The 17,560-nt window shown below is 35.5% G+C and overlaps 1 protein-coding gene across 5 annotated transcripts in view; it reads left to right on the top strand.

The window, feature by feature from the left end:
- Positions 1-12,295, top strand: part of LOC149173237 (UDP-glycosyltransferase TURAN-like) — a 346,788-nt gene extending 334,493 nt beyond the window's left edge. For all 5 annotated transcript variants that reach the window (XM_089424539.1, XM_089424537.1, XM_089424540.1 and 2 more), the window contains 2 exons: positions 11,606-11,734; positions 11,931-12,295. In XM_089424539.1, the coding sequence (XP_089280665.1) occupies positions 11,606-11,734; positions 11,931-11,951 (150 nt within the window). In that variant the 3' untranslated portion in view covers positions 11,952-12,295. The remainder of the gene's footprint in view (positions 1-11,605; positions 11,735-11,930) is intronic.
- The last annotated feature ends 5,265 nt before the right edge of the window (positions 12,296-17,560 follow it).

Raw genomic sequence — 17,560 nt, 5'->3', positions numbered from 1 at the left:
CCCTTCAAACCCTAGCCTTAGGGCTAGTTCCTCCACAAAATAATTTGATCTCTTTGAGGGCTTGAAGAATCACCTGCACAAATGAATAGAAAGAATTCCCAAAACCCCAATATATACAAAAAATAAAAAATCCCAAAACCCCAAGTGCTACAAAATTAAAACAAGGGTTAAATTTATTTACAAATGTACAATATTTACAAAATAAGAATTATTAGCTCTCATTAGCAATTTAATTCTTTGTAGCCCAAGATAAAATAAAAATTTAGAGAATTTTTTGAATAATATTATGGATGAATAATTTCGAAAAATATAAATGGACAAAACCCTCCTGCAAAGTAATTTGTCATAATGAAAGCGTAGGGCTCAAACAAGGTCAACCCTTCTCCATAGGCTATGAACTTGGAGCCCAAGGGCTAGAGTACCTATAAATCTCTAATCAATCTTGAAATAACTGTTAGATCTGTTATGTAAAAGTTGATATATAAGGCCCATTCAGCATGAGGCACCCAGGGCTGTATTTAAGCCAGGGTCTCCCACATTGTAAATCATCATTGAAGTTTATTAATAAAATATATATAATTGTTGTCTAATGCTGAGTCTATTTGCTTCATTTGGTATCAGAGCCACGATCGCGTTGCTGCCGCTATTTGTACAACGCTTCCACACCCTGTCCACGTCAATTCACTGTGCTCCGTCCCGTCTTCCTGTCCCCCTTTCCCCCGTCACCCTCACACCCTCACCATCGCTATTCCTTATACCTTGTTCCCTAACCCCTCGCTGACACTCGACCCTCCACCCCGACATTGTTCCGTCCATCGACCCTCCACCTCGACGTTGTTCTGTCACCCATCTCTTCGGAACTGTCCCTGTCTGCCTTAACTCCCGACGTCAACCTCTGCCCTGACTTCCATCGTCCCTCTCCACTCTGACTTCCGCCATCGTGCCCTCCACCTTCGACTTCCAACGCCCCTCTCCCACGAACGATAGGTTCGTACGATTATATATAAGAAGGATAACTATAGTTATAAAGTTCAGTTAATTAAACTTTAATTAATTATTATATAGTTTATAACTATACATAATTCAATTAATTATTATATAGTTTATAACTATATATAACTCAATGAATTTAAAAAAAATTAGGATAAAGTTAAGAAAATGAATTAATTTGGATAAATATACTCCACCTCAGACCCAATTGGTGTCTTCATCAATGTCGATGGTCAATTTCAATAAAAAATTGATAGATCTTGAGGCTAAGGTGATCGAACATGGCAAAAAAATCAAAGCACTCCAGGGAATGTTTTTAAAACTGGAACCGGTGACCAGACCAGTCCACCTAATGAACCGGTTTACCAATCGGAAGCAGTCTAATTGGCACTGGTTTGGTCTAAATGAACCAGTTTTAGAAAAATACATTAAATAATTAATTTTTAATGAAACAAAACTATTTTTAATATTTAAAACCATGATTCCAAGCCAATAGAGACAAAATATGCAAAGTTTGCTCATTTATATACCATGTAAACGTGAATATATCAAAATGGCACCGAGTGCAATACATATCATCGACAAAATAGCAAAATACATAAGCAATGATGCTCTAAATGGCCTATAAAGTCCAAAAACAATACTGCAAGCTGTGAGGCCATTGGCCTACTACAAGTCTAGAGCGTACACATGATCAATCATCAAGTTCATCACCACTACTAGCCACGGGATCATAATCGGGAGCTACATAGACATCATCTAGTTCAGAGTCTGAGGATGCCTCAGCCTGATCTGCAACCTCAGTAGCAATGCCACTAATAACAATAAAGTGGACCTAATGGAGGCACAAGTTTGTCGACCTATACGACTAGTGCCTTCCATTGGTTCTTTACCTTTCCTTGATGCCGCTACTGATCCTGGTTCTGATGCCGCCACAAAATCTGCTTCATCCCCCGCTAAAGACATGTCGATATCAAAATCAGCCTCAAACACAGGATCTTCAGTCACCTCCACCCATTTTGATGTTGGATCAATATCGTCTAACACAACGAGATCTAGATCAGGTGTTTTGTTCATCATTTGGTTCCTCCTCAGTTGAAGGTTGTATTGCACGAAAACAAGATCATTTAACTGTTTTTGTTCCAAACAGAGTCTATTTTTCGTGTGTATGCGCTCAAAATCAAACCAATTGCGCTCACAACCTGAAGCAATGCAAGTTTGGCTAAGAACTCTAATTGAAAACCTTTGCAATTGAGGACAATGGTCACCAAATGACTCCCACCAATGTACTACAAAGAAAAAGACATTAATTAGTAACTTAGTTTATAATTTGAATAGTAAAGAACGTAAACAATTTTAACTTGAAAAGAAAAACAAATTGGAAATTGGAATTGCTTACCTGGTTGATCGACATCTCTTGCCATTTTTGCCAAGGTTTTGCCAAAGGTACCACCTGCCATAGTGAAAACAATAAGTTGTCTATGTATTTCCAACTGGTTTGCATGGGTAGGGACCATGTGCTCCAAGCAATCAATCAATCCAGCTCTAACCTCCCCATCATGCAGATCTCCTAGCCAATCTTTATAATGATACTTTGTGTTCAAAAAATACCCAACTGCATGTACAGGACGATGGAGTTGATTGTTCCATCTGTTATGAATGATCTCCCGTATACGGCTATATTTAGCTAACCTGTCCTTGTAAGCTGCTCGTATCTTCTCCTTTGCCTGATCCATATCATCATAAAAGTAGCCCATGGTCAATTTTTCCCCATCCACCATCCTTAGCACCTTAACAAGGGGCTCGGTAATTTTCACAAGCTCTACAAACCTTTTCCAAAAGTAATTGTCAAACACTTTCTTTTTTGTGTCTTTTCCATATTGTCTACAAGTTCACCGAGATTCAGACCATTCTTCAGAAGAAAACATTTTCTGCATGCTTTTATGTTGACCATTCAGACATTACAACGTGAGGAAGTGAGTTGCAAATCTCGTAATTGCAGGCCTAACAAGCTCATTGCCCCCAATGTTTTTCCTCATTAGGCTCAATACCCATGAGTGGTTGTAAATGTATTTTGTAATAGACTTGGCATGCTCTACAATTTTTTTTACCCACTCCACTTTGCCTATGTCCTCAAGCATGAGGTCTATGCAATGTGCAACACACGGAGTCCAAAATATGGTCTTATATTTGGATTCTAGCATCTTACCAGCAAGAACATAGTTTAAGGCATTATCGGTGATGACCTGCACAACATTCTGCTCCCCAACTTCTTGAATAATGTCATCCAAAAGCTCAGATAGGAGGGTTGCATCCTTCACCTTATCAGATGCATCAACTGATCTAAAAAACATGGTTTCTTGAGGGCAAGAAACAAGGAAATTAATGATAGTGTGGTTCTTTCCATCAGTCCATCCATCTGACATGATGAAACAACCTGTTTTGAGCCATGAATCTTTAAACTCAACCAAATACTCATCAATAGAAGATATCTCTTTTTGCAAAAGAGCTCCCCTCAAGTCATGCATACTAGGGCCTTTGAAGTCCTTTCTTGCAGCTATAATAGAGTCCCACATGGCTTGGTAATAAGGTGAGCGAGCAACATTAAATGGGATATCTGAATCATACCACCATCTAGCAATCTAAGTCACCTGACACAAGGATTTGGGATTTGTAGGATTCGGGGATTCGAGTGTCGGATTTTGACACGTTGACCCCTCGAAACTGGACACGTAGGATTCGTTATATATATATTAAAAATTAGATATTTCTTACACAAATTCTAATTAATGATACAAATTCATTGAGTGGTAAAACTCTAGAAACAGAATATTAGTAACCAATGGCCTCTGCAATGGAGATTACAATGTAGTCAAATCAAATTTTATGCATAAAGATTGATGGACAAACATTTTCATTTAGTACAAACTTCAAAGCAGCCAAAACACAACGAGAAGCAAACAAAAAGTGATTGGATAGGGTCCAAGGAGTCGGAAACTATTTTTAGTGGCAAGTTATTTACAATTTATTGGAAAAACTCTGCTGTGGCGCAATTATTTCCTTATTAAACCTAATTTTGGCACTCATTTTGCATACTTAAACTTGCTGATTGTGCTTCTGGCATTGAAATTCTTTCCAGTGAGGGAAAACTTGGTGTTTATCCCATGTTAATGAATTGTTTGTGAATTGGGCAATAAAGTCACAGGCACACCACATTCTCACATATGCCATCTCATATTACATATTTATGGCAACTTTAGGAAGTTATGGCAGTTTAACAACGTGGAACTTGTCACTAACTAGTGTTCCTTATTGGTCACATATGATAACACTAACATTATATGACACAACCACTAAAATGGTTACATAATGCCAATGCTAGCATGTTTGGTCCAACAAATATTTGGCTAGTAAATTGACTGAATTTCTTATGGTCAGATCTAGGTTAGTCTGGTGTGAAACATCCATGTATTGGGCACATATACCTTGATCATGTTGACAATAGCATATTAAGCTTTTGAAATGAGACCTAAAGCATCCCATTTCTTCACTAATAGCCTTCATCATCATGTGATTCAGCATTCTGTTTTTGTTCCTATATATTTTACCTTTTGTGTATATTAAGGTGACCTATATTACATATGGACCTATATTACAAATTCATTGTTTTTAACCCGCAAAAGTCATATTCTTGGGATTCGAATCCCGGAATCGGGATTCGAACACGTCAAGTCCTATTTTGGGATTCGAATTCTTGTTGAATCGTATCCGATTCACAACATTCGGATTCGACAGGGGGTTTGGACAAATCCAGTTACATAGCTAGCAATGTATTGATGAGAAGTTTCTTTGCATTGTTTTTTCCAATGTTGATCCAAGTGGGTTGATGACTTGGCTGGGAGGAATTGGGATTAGAAGAGGCAACGTTGGCAGAGGATGAGAAAAAAATTTGGATGTTTGTTCTCTTTGTTCCTTTTGATGGTTGGCCACAAGAAGGATGAACATAGTGAAAGTGGTCATTGGTGGAAGGGATAGAAGTTGAGTCTTGAATCTCGTAATCATCATACCCACTCTCTTTCATGGCTTCTAATAATTCCCTCTTGTAATGTCATCTTGGATGACCTTCTCCCTAGCCTTATCCTCATGAAATTTTTCAAACTTGGAAATGTATTCTACCCTAATAGGACCTAACACTGCATTTGGTGCACGACATGGTGTTACTTGGCCTTTTATCCCAGCCAAGTGTTGTTTCAATCTAAGAATTCCCCCACCTCCAATAGATTTATGGCATAATTTGCATATCATTTTTCCATCAATTACATCACAATGAGCCCATGCATTGTCCTTTCCTTTTGAAGCCATGTTTGTTTGAAATAATTACAATTTGCAAAGAAATATGCCATTTAAAAAAAAAAATTGTAGCTAAGCAACATGGAAAACCAAAGCTAAATTTAGGAAAACAAATGCACATGTAGGCTACAAAATTTGATAGCATAGAATTAAAGATTTGATAGCATAGATGATAGAAGTGAGAAGTTTATAAATTTATAACACATAAAAATATTTAATTCATGGACAACAGTGAAATCAGGATTTTTCAAGTGAAATCCTTACCTGGAAATGCAAACTAGCTTCCTTAGCCTCCTCTTGAAGATGTCGACTCCACTGACAGCTACAAACTATCTTCAAAATAGCTCAAACTCCAACTCCAAGATGACTACTCCAGCAAAATCTCAACACTCTCCAAGCTCCCAATCAAACTCACAAACACTCCAAATGAGATGTGTGAGACAAATGAGAGGGAGAGGGGCCTCTCAAAGGCTTGGAGAGGGTGTTTTTGGAGGGAAAGTACCCTTACTTCCCGTCCAAAACCCCTAAACTACCTTGGAAAAGCCGCTCTGTGGGTCCTAAGCGGGCATGGCAGGTAACCGACCCATTTAGGATGGAACCGCAAACTGGCTAGTTCCGTCCTAAACCGACCGGTTAGGATAGTTAGGGCAAACCGGCCGGTTCCATCCTAAACCGACCGGTTAGGACCAGTTAGGGCCAAATTCTCGCCAAATAGCCTCCTTAACCAGGTTTTTCAGCTAGTTCCAACTGGTGGCCCTGTTGATCGGCCGGTTAGACTGGTAACTTGTTAGCTAGGCCGGTTTTAAAAACTATGGCTCCAGGACACAACAAAGAGAATAGAGAGTCAACTTGAGCAAAACAAGAATGAGTTTAAAAATGATCAGAGAAATATTTCAGTTACGGTGGATCAAGCAATGGTGATGTTGACCTGTATTTGTGACAGGATGAAGATTACACCCGATCAAATACCCCAAAATAATGAAGCTACTCAACATTTCAATTCTCCATATTCATCAAACTCGTCAGACTCACATGAGAAGCTCGAGTCTCCAAAGACATCTTCCACGCGTAATCAAGAAAATAGTAACACGTATTTTCAAAATAGGTAGCTCTGCAATCCATCAAATCAAATACCCCTTCTTCGCTCCGTCGATAACTACATATCAACAAAGCGGAAAACTTGAGCTATCTAAATTTGACGGTAACGAAAAATGTAGCATTGCTTGGTCCAATAAAACAGAAAAATGTTTTGAGATTTACAGTATTGACAATGATGACGAAAAGATCAGGGATGCTTCCATGCAAATGGAAGGCGAAGCATATAATTGGTATATGTGGTGAAAAAAGGACGACGCTTGCTATCAGTTGAAGGAAATTCAAAAATGTGTTCTTTAAAAGGTTCCAAGGTGTCAAGGAAGAAGAGTTCTTCTCAACACTCACTGGGTTGCAACAAAAAGGAGATGTGGATGAATACACTCGACAATGGGAAACTTTAGCTATGCGAGTATGTGGATTATTATAAACTCGTCTCATTCAATTGTACACCACGGGACTTAAATCCCATCTCTAGGCTGAGCTTGAGCTTCATGACATCACTTCTATAGAAGTAGCCAGACATAAGGCAAAAGCTGCTGAGAAGAAACACAAAAAAATGTAGTGGCCGAAGGTTGAAGGAGTATATTCGAGACGAAGATTTTCTCAAGCTACGAACATGGATAACAAAAAATATGTTCCACCACATCTTCGTGAAGGGGACAAAACTAATTTGGAAATGCAAAGAATGAAAGAAGGTAACTGCAGACGTTGTGGAGAAAAATGGGACCCGAAACACAGATGTGATAAAGGAAAAGAGACCCAAAACTTGTATAAATGTGAAGCAACTAATGATTCAGACAATGATGAATCGGACATAGAAGAAATCGAAGATTCCCCACAGTTTTCTCCAGAACCAAATGATGAGAGCATTCCACATCATTATCGGCTATGACAAGTATATCACAGCCCCAAGCATTAAAATTAAAAGGACATATCAAGAAGAACAATGTAATGGTTTTGATGAAATGTTGGGTGAACTACGTGTGGCTAAATATTTCTCAAAATTGGACTTAAGGTCAGGGTATTACCAAATCAGAATAAGGTTTGGAAGATGTAGCAAAAGTTGCGTTCTGAACACATGTGGGTCATTACAAGTTTAAAGTAATGCCTTTTGGTTTAACCAATGCACTGAAAACATTCCAAGCTACTATGAACGAGCTATTCCATCCATATCTAAGGAAGTTTGTGTTAGTATTCTTTGATGACATTCTAATTTATAGTAAAACATGGAAGGAGCACCTACAACATTTGGAACAAGTTCTTACTGTATTAGAAAAACATCAGTTCTATGCCAAGAAGTCCAAATGCACTTTTGAGAAGGAAGAAGTAGAATATCTCGGACACATAACATCCAAGGAAAGAAGTAGATCCTAATAAGATCAAGGCTATAAGGGAATGGTCCAGTTAATATCTCCAAGCTAAGAGGATTTTTAGGATTGACTGGGCATTGTCGAAGATTTATTGAAAACTATACCCATATAATCACACCCCTATTGAACCTTTTAAAGAAGAACTCATTTTGATGGAATGATGAAGTAGAAAATGTTTTGAAGACTTGAAAGAAGTTATGTATAATGCCCATGTATTGGCAACTACAGACTTCTCAAAACCATTTGCAATTGAATGTGATGCTTCAGGTTTTGGCATAAGAGCAGTACTAATGCAAAATGGTCACTAAATCACGTTTGAAAGCAGGAAGCTCAATAAGCAAGAATGTCTCAAGTCTATATACAACAAGGAAATGCTTGCTATTATGTATGCATTAGCCAAATGGAGACAATATCTCTTGGGAAGTAAGTTCTTAATACGAACAGATCATAATAGTCTTCAGCATCTCTTCCAGTGGAAAACACTATCTACAGAACAACAAAAATGTATAGAAAAAATCGCTACCTTTGACATGGATATATTACACAAGAAAGGGAAAGATAACGTAGTAGCTAATGCTTTGTCAAGGAAAGACGAAGAACCATCGTTACTTGCAGTTTCAGTGGTTGTTCCTGAATGGCTTAATGAGATTCGAAGTGAATATGCAAAAGATCCAAAAACAAGTGCTATAATCAATCATCTTGTTCAGAATTCAAAATTTGAATGGAAAAACGATATTCTATGGTACAAAGGAAGAATTTATCTGAATGCAAATTCCAAATTTAAAACCAAGGTTCTCAAAGAGTTGCATGATTCATTGTCAACCGGACATGTAGGATTCTTTAAAACCTACTATAATGCACGCCAATCATTCTTTTGGAAGGGAATGAGTAATGATATTAAAAAATATGTAGCAGAATGCGATAAATGCTAGAGGAATAAAAATGAAAATATTAGGACACTCTGTCGACATCATCCCTTAAACATCCTGAATCAGAAATGGGAGGAAATATCAATGGAATTTATTGAAGGTTTACCTATGTCTGATGGTAAGGATAAAATTCTTGTAGTAGTCGACAGACTCACCAAGTATGCTCACTTTATTGCAATGAGGAAATCGCACTGAGCAAAAAAAATCGCTGAGATATTTTGCAAAAAAGTTTACAAATTACATGGATTTCGCAAGGTCATTGTGAGTGATAGAGATGCCAATTAAGGGTAAGTTTTGGAAGGAATTCTTCAAGCATATAGGATCCTACCTCAACATGAGTTCAGCTTACCATCCTCAAACGGATGGCCAAACAAAGATTGTCAATAAATGTTTAGAAGCCTACTTATGTTGTGCCACTGACAAAGAAAATAAGTGGGTTCAGTGGTTACAACTCGCTGAATGGTGGTATAATTCCACTTACCACACGTCAGCAAAAATGACTCCATTTCAAGCTTTGTACAGTTACGAACCTCTGAAATGGAAGGAATTTTCTATCATCGAGATGAAGCTTGCAGCTGTTAAAAACCAGTTAGAAGAAACCCAAAAAGTCGTCCAAACTCTAAAAGAAAATCTAAATAATGCAAGGAATCGTATGAAGCAGCAAGTTGACCGAAATAGAACCAAGAGGGAATTTGAAGTTGGAGATTGGGTATTTGTTAAACTCCAACCTTACAAGCAATTTTCCTTAAAACAAAGGGGAAAAAAATTGGCACCAAGGTTTTATGGACCCTACCAGATCAACAAAAAGATCAGCCAAGTAGCATACAGTTTAAGCCTTCCCGACAAAAGTCACGTTCATGACATTTTCCATGTATCCTGCCTTAAAAGTGCACTTGGTGAATATCAATCAGCGCAAACAACACTTTCGACTTTAAATGACAAAGGAAGGGTTATTCTAGAGCCAGAAGGTATCATCTCCATCAGGGAAAAGAAGCTGCGATCACGAGTAATCAAAGAACACCTAATCAAGTGGAAGGACTTACCAAAAGAAGCATCTTGGGAGACAAAAGCGTTTCAATAACAGTTTCTTCTTATCACTGACAAATGAAATAACAATTGCAATATTTCGTATAATATAGAGTATAAACAAATAAATTAGTACATACCACGTATCAGTAGATAGAAGAACACCACGAACTAAAACCCCAAAGTCTTTCTATTATGAGAAAAATAATTCCAGCAGAGTAGAAATTCAGTACATCAATTGAAAATTGTTCCACCCAAAGATGGGAAATAGAAGCTAGATAGCTTCCTTATATAGAGAAAACCCTTCCAAGTGGAAAATAACAACTAGTTGGTTTGATCCTCGTCAAGTTAATCTTGTCCGTCGAAAATAACTTGATCTTCTTTTAATCTCTACGCTCTAGTTTTATTTTTTGAGGAAAAATTCGAATTTATCTTAAAAACCATTTTTCATTAATCTAAAAATTAATATTTTGGATTAATTTCCTCAAAAAATTGAGTTTGACTTAACCACTAAGGTCCAAGGGCTCAAATTTTCTTAAAATAATAAAAAAATTCATTTTTCCCTTGGTGGTGGACCTCCAAAAATTGATTCTTTTTTGCCTCACGAATTTTTTTATTATTTTCCACTTGGAGAGAAATTAATTTCTCTATAATTATATTTTGACTCAAAATTAGTTAAGTTGTTGGCATAGGGTTTTTTTATTTTTTTGTAAGCTAAGGTAGAACCCATTCTATTACTCGATAGAAAATAGAACATTACATAACATCAGGAAAGTATAGAGAACCCGCCCACTTGGGGAAACCGGGTGATAAACCACCTATAGTTTCTGGTATGTTGGCAAAGGGTTTTTAATTAATTTCGCCAGAAAAATTAATTGATTGATTCTAAAAGGGATTTAATTATTTTTTCACCCTCAAATATTTTAGACATGGTGTCTCATTGCGAAGGACCTAAAATATTTCTTACTTCAAGATATTACAATTTAATTCAACCCTTAGAAGGGGAAATACACATTGAGACCAAACCCTCAAGGCATTATCCAATTCTGCGACACAATATGATCTAACATGAAACCAAGTGTGCTTACAATAAAATAATTTAGCCATGGTGTTCTAATTATGAGGGATCATGCATTAAAATTATTCATAAACACACTTTTACAATAGACTTGATCAACACTAGGACTCACCTAAGACATTGCCAAAGAATCCCACCCTAGCTTTGGGGTTATAGCTGGAAGAAAAACTCTGCCGATTATGTGAATTTACAAACACATAATTCGGAGAGGTAAAAGAAATTCGTAGGATGAAATACTTTGCAAAAATTTGTAGGATTACCTAAGCGTCGTTACATAATTAAATGGGCATACTAACATCATTTACAATAGACTTTTCAAAAATTGGGTTTACAAACTGATGAATTTAATCTTTGAAAAAATTTCTCCACTTGTACACTTCTCTCTCGGACTGTTGACAAACTGTGGTCAACAGTCATCATCTGGAACCACCCGGACACAATATTCCCATGCCATATCAAGAGGCCTTTTACCTTTGGACTGAGGTGCTATGGATAAGAATCTGTGTTGGCAAAATGTATGGCAGGGTTAGTAGGACGGTGGTCTAGACACTACAGGTTTGGCATCATTTAAAATTTAAGAATTTAATTCTGAAATTTGCACCCAATCCTCTTTATTAGCCAATTCTTTTTGTTATAGGCTTTTTCATATGGATTTGTTATAAGAATTATGTTGATTTTTTCTATCAGGTGAAAAATGGGATATTCTTTCCATTTCGACAAGATAGTGTCTCACATAAAATAGATATGGTTTTTTCGACATTGTGCAGGAATTATTTAAGGGGTTTCCAAGCTCATGTGATTTACTGAGTTCGCTAAGAAGAGGGGCTCTTGCAACTGGATCAGCTGCAAAATGGGCCAGTGAGTGGGAAGAGCATGTCATGCCTCTTGTAACAGAGGTAAAGTCAACCATTTAAGCCATTGAAGATGCATTATTTCTACATTTTTTTGGAATGCCTAGAACAAACTATACCATAAATTGGATGTAATTCTAGTTGCTGGACGTGTTGATGATTATTATTTTACACGGGTATTTAGTTGGGTAAATGTTCAGTATCATGCTATAATATATTTCTTTTTAATTGTATGGTGTAGGTCATGAACAGAAGACTGTGATCAAGATTCTTACTTTATAAAGACCAAAGGTGGCGAAAGCTCTACAGGACCGTTTAAAGTGAACACGGTAATATTTACTGTGAGAAGTCTGTAACACTGCATACCATTATATTTACTCTTTTAAGTCTTTGCCACACCCCTTACTTTGAACACTACCATTTTCTTGTTTAGAAGCAGAGAGTAGTAGCTTACAAACATTCAGCTTGGAAAGATTGCTGAAAGAACATTTAGTGTGATTGGTCGACTGATGCGTACAATTTTCTGAACAATTTTGTGTAATGAAAATTCCATAATGGGAAAAATGGAACTCTTGTGTTTGTCACGGGCAACATTGCTGTGATGTTTTCCTTGTGCAGAACACACTGTAGATGTTCAGACATCGTATCACCTTTTTCATTCGTCATTAGATTGAACATCCTTTGGGTTGATTAATTAAGTAATATGTTGCTTTATACATGTGTAGGGTCATTTCTTTGTATGGTTTAAAACGATCCATCAGATGTTAGGATGCCCTGGTAATACAAATAGAATCAGTTAAGCAACGTCCTTAACAGATTAGTATCAGTCGAACATGGTGATATTGTATGACATGGTGGACGGAAGTCACTGAGGGAAAATGGCGATAATGTATGACGTGGTGGACGGATATAGTTGAGGGAGTTTTATCCATTCAACTCAGACATTCAACAGTTACTAGGAGCTTGTGAGCATGGTATGCATCACAAATTTTCTTGTACAATATTCCTACCGTTAAAACCTTGTGTACAATTCGACCTAGGAATAACTTGAGTAAAAAATGCCAGAGTCAAATAAATAGGATTCGATAAAATATTCGATTTTTGACAAGTATATATATATATAAAAAGAGAAGTCCAATCATGGACAATGTACATTATGCGGTAAGGTTATCTATCAAGGTAAAATTGTTAAAACAAATTATAGTATTGATCTTTTCTGCCTCTGCCATGAGCATTGGTACATTACATTCTATATATACATATATATATTTTGTTTAATATTGATCTCTTCTGCCTCTGCCATGGGAATTGATACTAGGTACAAACACAATTACATTAATTATATATATATATAGAGTTTAATATTGATATTTTTTCCTTGTCATGGGCGTTGGTACTAGGTACTCTATGATTGGAAGTGGAAGGTCGTGTGGTCAAAGTTGAACATATTGTTACGGTATTAAGTTTGTTCTACGCATGTCGCAATGCTCATCTTGCAATGGTTGGTCTAGAAAATGTTTTTGTGTTGGATGTTTTTTACCCATTCTTTTCATATAATTAAATGAAGAATGTAGTTGCATTTCTTTTGCTTCTCGTGCTTACTTTAGCATTATAGTATCTGAACTATATTGCACAATGCTGCAACTTCTGGAAAATTTTGATATATGTACTAGTATTTCTTCTATAATAGAATTATCTAGTGTTTGTTTTCTTTTGAAAAAAAAGTGAAGGAGAAAGTTCTCTATAACCGGCCTTAATATCCACCACCAAATCAGAGAGGAGGTCAATCTCATCCGAACAAATGGCCTGACCATCAATGAATTTTCAAACTATGTAATCCACAATCAAAGGTTGTAATAGACAAACATCGCAATTTCAGGGTATACTCTAACCTATTATGTTTCTTTGAGCGTATTTTTTCAAAAACACTTTAACTACATATATAATGCAAATCATTACACATGGTTGAACATCGACATGTAATTCTTTATATAATTAATGTTTATGCACCATAATAACTCTATTAAGCACACACAGGGAAAATGAAGCAAATAAATTACATTCCTTTCCACTACCAAAGAGGGAAAAATATGCATAAAAAATTGTAATTAAATTGCTTCCCTAGTTGTTAAATTATGGTATGTTCTATGCTTAGAGCAGTTTACTTATCTTTTTTATTATTATCTATAGATTAGTAAGCACATACATATAAATAAAGTGTAGATAGAACATTAAACGATCAACAGAAAACAAACCAAGACAAGAGACACAAGATGTGGCGGCTAGCCAGGGACAAACCCCAGTATGGGAAACCCTTTGATCAAATCTTTTTTTATTTTCAATAATTCAACAAAGAGAAATAGTACAAAAATCTGATTTATATTAGCAGCAGCAAACCCTAGATCAATGACATTAGAAACAGCATCATCGACATAACGGCAGCGACATCAGTATCAGTGGCATCAACATCATCGGCGTCAGCAACATCATTATCATCGACATCAGCGACATCAACATCATCGACATCAGCATCATCAGTATCATTGGCATCAACCCTAAACTAGGGCAATCAATATCTTCCAAACTGGAGGTCAGATCACCTCTATTCTTGTGCCAAAAATTGCGGATATCCAAGGAGAGTCAGCGTCACCTATTGTGTAGTCAAGAGAGAGAATGCTAGTCAACGCTAGTCAAAGTTCCAATCTGCAGTTTGTAAACCCTTAGAAAACTGCGTCCTTCCTTCCCACGTGTGAGAGAGAGACCTATCTGCGTAGGAGAGAGCGAGAGACTCTTTTCTGTGCAGAAAAGAGAGAGAGAGAGATGGATGAGAAGTGTGTGTCCAAATGAGGAAGAGACATCCTATATTTATATGCAAACGTTGATGATGAATAGATGTGTTTGTTGAGTTTTTGATACAAACAATGTAAACCTTGAAACGGGAACTGATACTGTTACCCATTTTGTAGAGATAACAAAAAAGTGACCCGATTTTGAAAAGGGGTGATGCAGAATACACATGTTTTGTAGAGATAGCAAAAAAGTGACCCGATTTCGAAAAGGGGTGATGCAGAACACACATGTTTTTTTTAGAGCATAGTTTTTGGCACTTTATTTTTTTTTAATTTTTTTTATGTACATTGTGTTTTAGAATGATAGTGATTTTCATGCTGATTTTAAAAAGTGGTTATTCTGCATCAGACCCTTTTTTTAAAAGTCCTATTTTTTCACTTTAACTTTTCTAATGTATGTAATGTAAATAATTATTTTGTAAATTTAATAATTTTGAAAGTGGTCTGCTTCTTCATATTTTCTTGTTTTTATTTTTATTTTTATTAGTAGTGAGGTTTTTATTGATTTGCATATTTAAAAAAGAAGGTCAATATTTTGCATTTTCCATATTTTACATATTTATACATCGTTAATTAAATTTTCAATCCAAATGAAATAATTGTCTCTAAAAAACAAATATAAAATTATATATAAAAAAAGACAAAAATAAAAAATAAAAAAGTGTTACAAAAAATTTATCTTATAAACCATAAAACACTTTGGAAAAAAAAAACAAAATTACATATATATATATATATATATATATATATATAAAATTAAGTCGATAAAAATTGAGAAATTAAAAAAAAAAAAACATTAGCAAAAACTAGGAATAAAATTTTAAAAACAAACTAGTTTAAAAAAAATAGAAAATTAACCAAAAAATAAATTAAAAAAACTAGTAAAATAAATATTAAAAAAAAAAAGGTTAAAAAAATTATCTCACAGAAAAAAACATTAGCAAAACTGGAAAAAAAAATAAAAAAAAAAATTAACGAAAAAAATTTTGAAAAAATAGTAAAATTAATATTAAAAAACAAAAATAAATTCAAATTATAAAAAAAAACAAAACAAAAAAATACGTAATTTTTATTAAAAAAAAATGTAATTATTATTATTATTTTTTTTTTTTTGTAAGCTTCGGTAGGACCCATCTCATTACACTTTATTACATCATATTCCTCATTACATCAATCACCTGCCTCTGCAGGACTCGAACCTGGGTGGGGCGAATGACAGCCTCCGCCCCTACCATTACACCATGCACATCATGTGCGTAATTTTTTTTTTTTTTTTGTAAGTAAGCACCCACGGGGGATTTGAACCAGTGACCTGTTTCAAGGAGTGCCTTAACAATGCACCCATTCACCATCAATCCAAAGCCTTATGGGCTGTAATTATTTTTTATTAAACATACATATTTTATTAATATATCTATATATATATATATATATATATATATATACATATATATTAATTTTTTTTTTTTTTTAAACAACCTTTTTTCTTATTTAAAAAAAAATTATAATTTTTTTAAAACAATTTTTATTTTTATTTTTACTTTTTCCCTAAAAATACAAATTATAAAATCTACGTTTTATATTTAAATAAATAAATAAATAAATAAAACCTAAATTAAAAAAAAAAATTACATTTCATTTTTTATTTAAAAAAAAATTAAAAAAATTAATTTTCTTTTTTAAACAATTCTTTTTTTATTAAAAAAAAAAATTATAACCTTTTTTTAAACCTTTTTTTGTTTTTTTTATTTAAAAATATAAATAAAAAAATTGATTTAAAAAAAAAATTATATATATTTTTTATTTAAATATTAAAAAATTATTAAAAAAAAATTTAAAAATTTAAAAATTAACATTTTTTTTAATTATTAAAAAAAAAAATTTATGAGCCTCGGCCGGGCCACCACGGGCGGCAGGTGGGCGGCCCGTCGATTCCCGGAATCGACGAGCCGCCCACCGGCTGCCCGTGGTGGCGCGACGGTGGGCGGAGGGCCTGCATACTGGCATGGCATAATATTGACAGGCATATTTCATGAGTGAAAAGTAATTATTGGCTCCTTCGTTTGTTTGTTAAACTATGAGTCTAGAGATCCAAATTTAATATTGACAAGCATATGTCATGAGTGAAACGTAATTATTGGCGCCTCCGTTTCTTTGTTAAACCATGATTGAATTTATTGGTATTTTTAGTCTTAACAGAAATTTATTTGCTTTAGTTTGTATGCTAAGATTCATTTGACTGTATCTGCAAATCTGGAAGGTGCCTTAACAGAATTCTAATTAAACTCAACAGAGCTATACAGTTCAGTTATTATGATTAAAATCTGAATTTACGTATAGTCTATAAAAATGCTCTCCACCTTGATGCGATCTTCATCCAGCTTCAATGTCGGAACCAATTTTACGATAACACTCTCCTCTTGATGCGCTTTAAGAGGTTCATGGGTTAACATGTCATTCATTCCCAACCTCAAGCAGCACTTTCTCGCCCTTTTCTGCTCTTCACGATTCCCATCAAAAACTGGTTTAGCGTACTTATGGCGCCTTTGCTGGTTTGGGCGAGGAGGCATGTGACAGAATGTGCCCAAGTATAACTCTTCCTCTTCTTCTTGCCCTAATTTGATGTACACATCGAAGCACAAGGGCTTATCATTCCTCACCTCTATTCCTTGTAACACCACTTGCTCTTCCTTATCCTGGAACCTGATCAGCTTGAATGCTTCAGGTCTTCGTACCCGAGCTGTCACAACGTCTTTTTCTTTATTTCCACGACGAAAAGATTCTTGAGGCGCAGGAGCGACTGCAAGTATGCCAGAAAGCTCATCTGGAGACATACAGCTTGGAGGCTTTAACGAGTCCGCCGTATTGAGCCAGCAGGCAACGTCATTGATCTCCTGGCGGCCGTGTGACGTATTCTTTATTTTTTCTGCTTCATGCACAGCGTTTGCAAGCTTATGATAATCATTCAGATTGGGTGGCGGGGGCATGGCCGCCAGCATCTGTTGGGGCTTCAACGGCAAAG

This window comes from Pinus tabuliformis, chromosome 4_2, assembly GCF_031772625.1.
Source record: "Pinus tabuliformis cultivar Carrire ecotype Pingquan chromosome 4_2, CPIR1, whole genome shotgun sequence".
In the NCBI taxonomy this organism is placed as follows: Eukaryota; Viridiplantae; Streptophyta; class Pinopsida; order Pinales; family Pinaceae; genus Pinus; species Pinus tabuliformis.
This window is presented reverse-complemented; position numbering and strand designations above follow the sequence as displayed.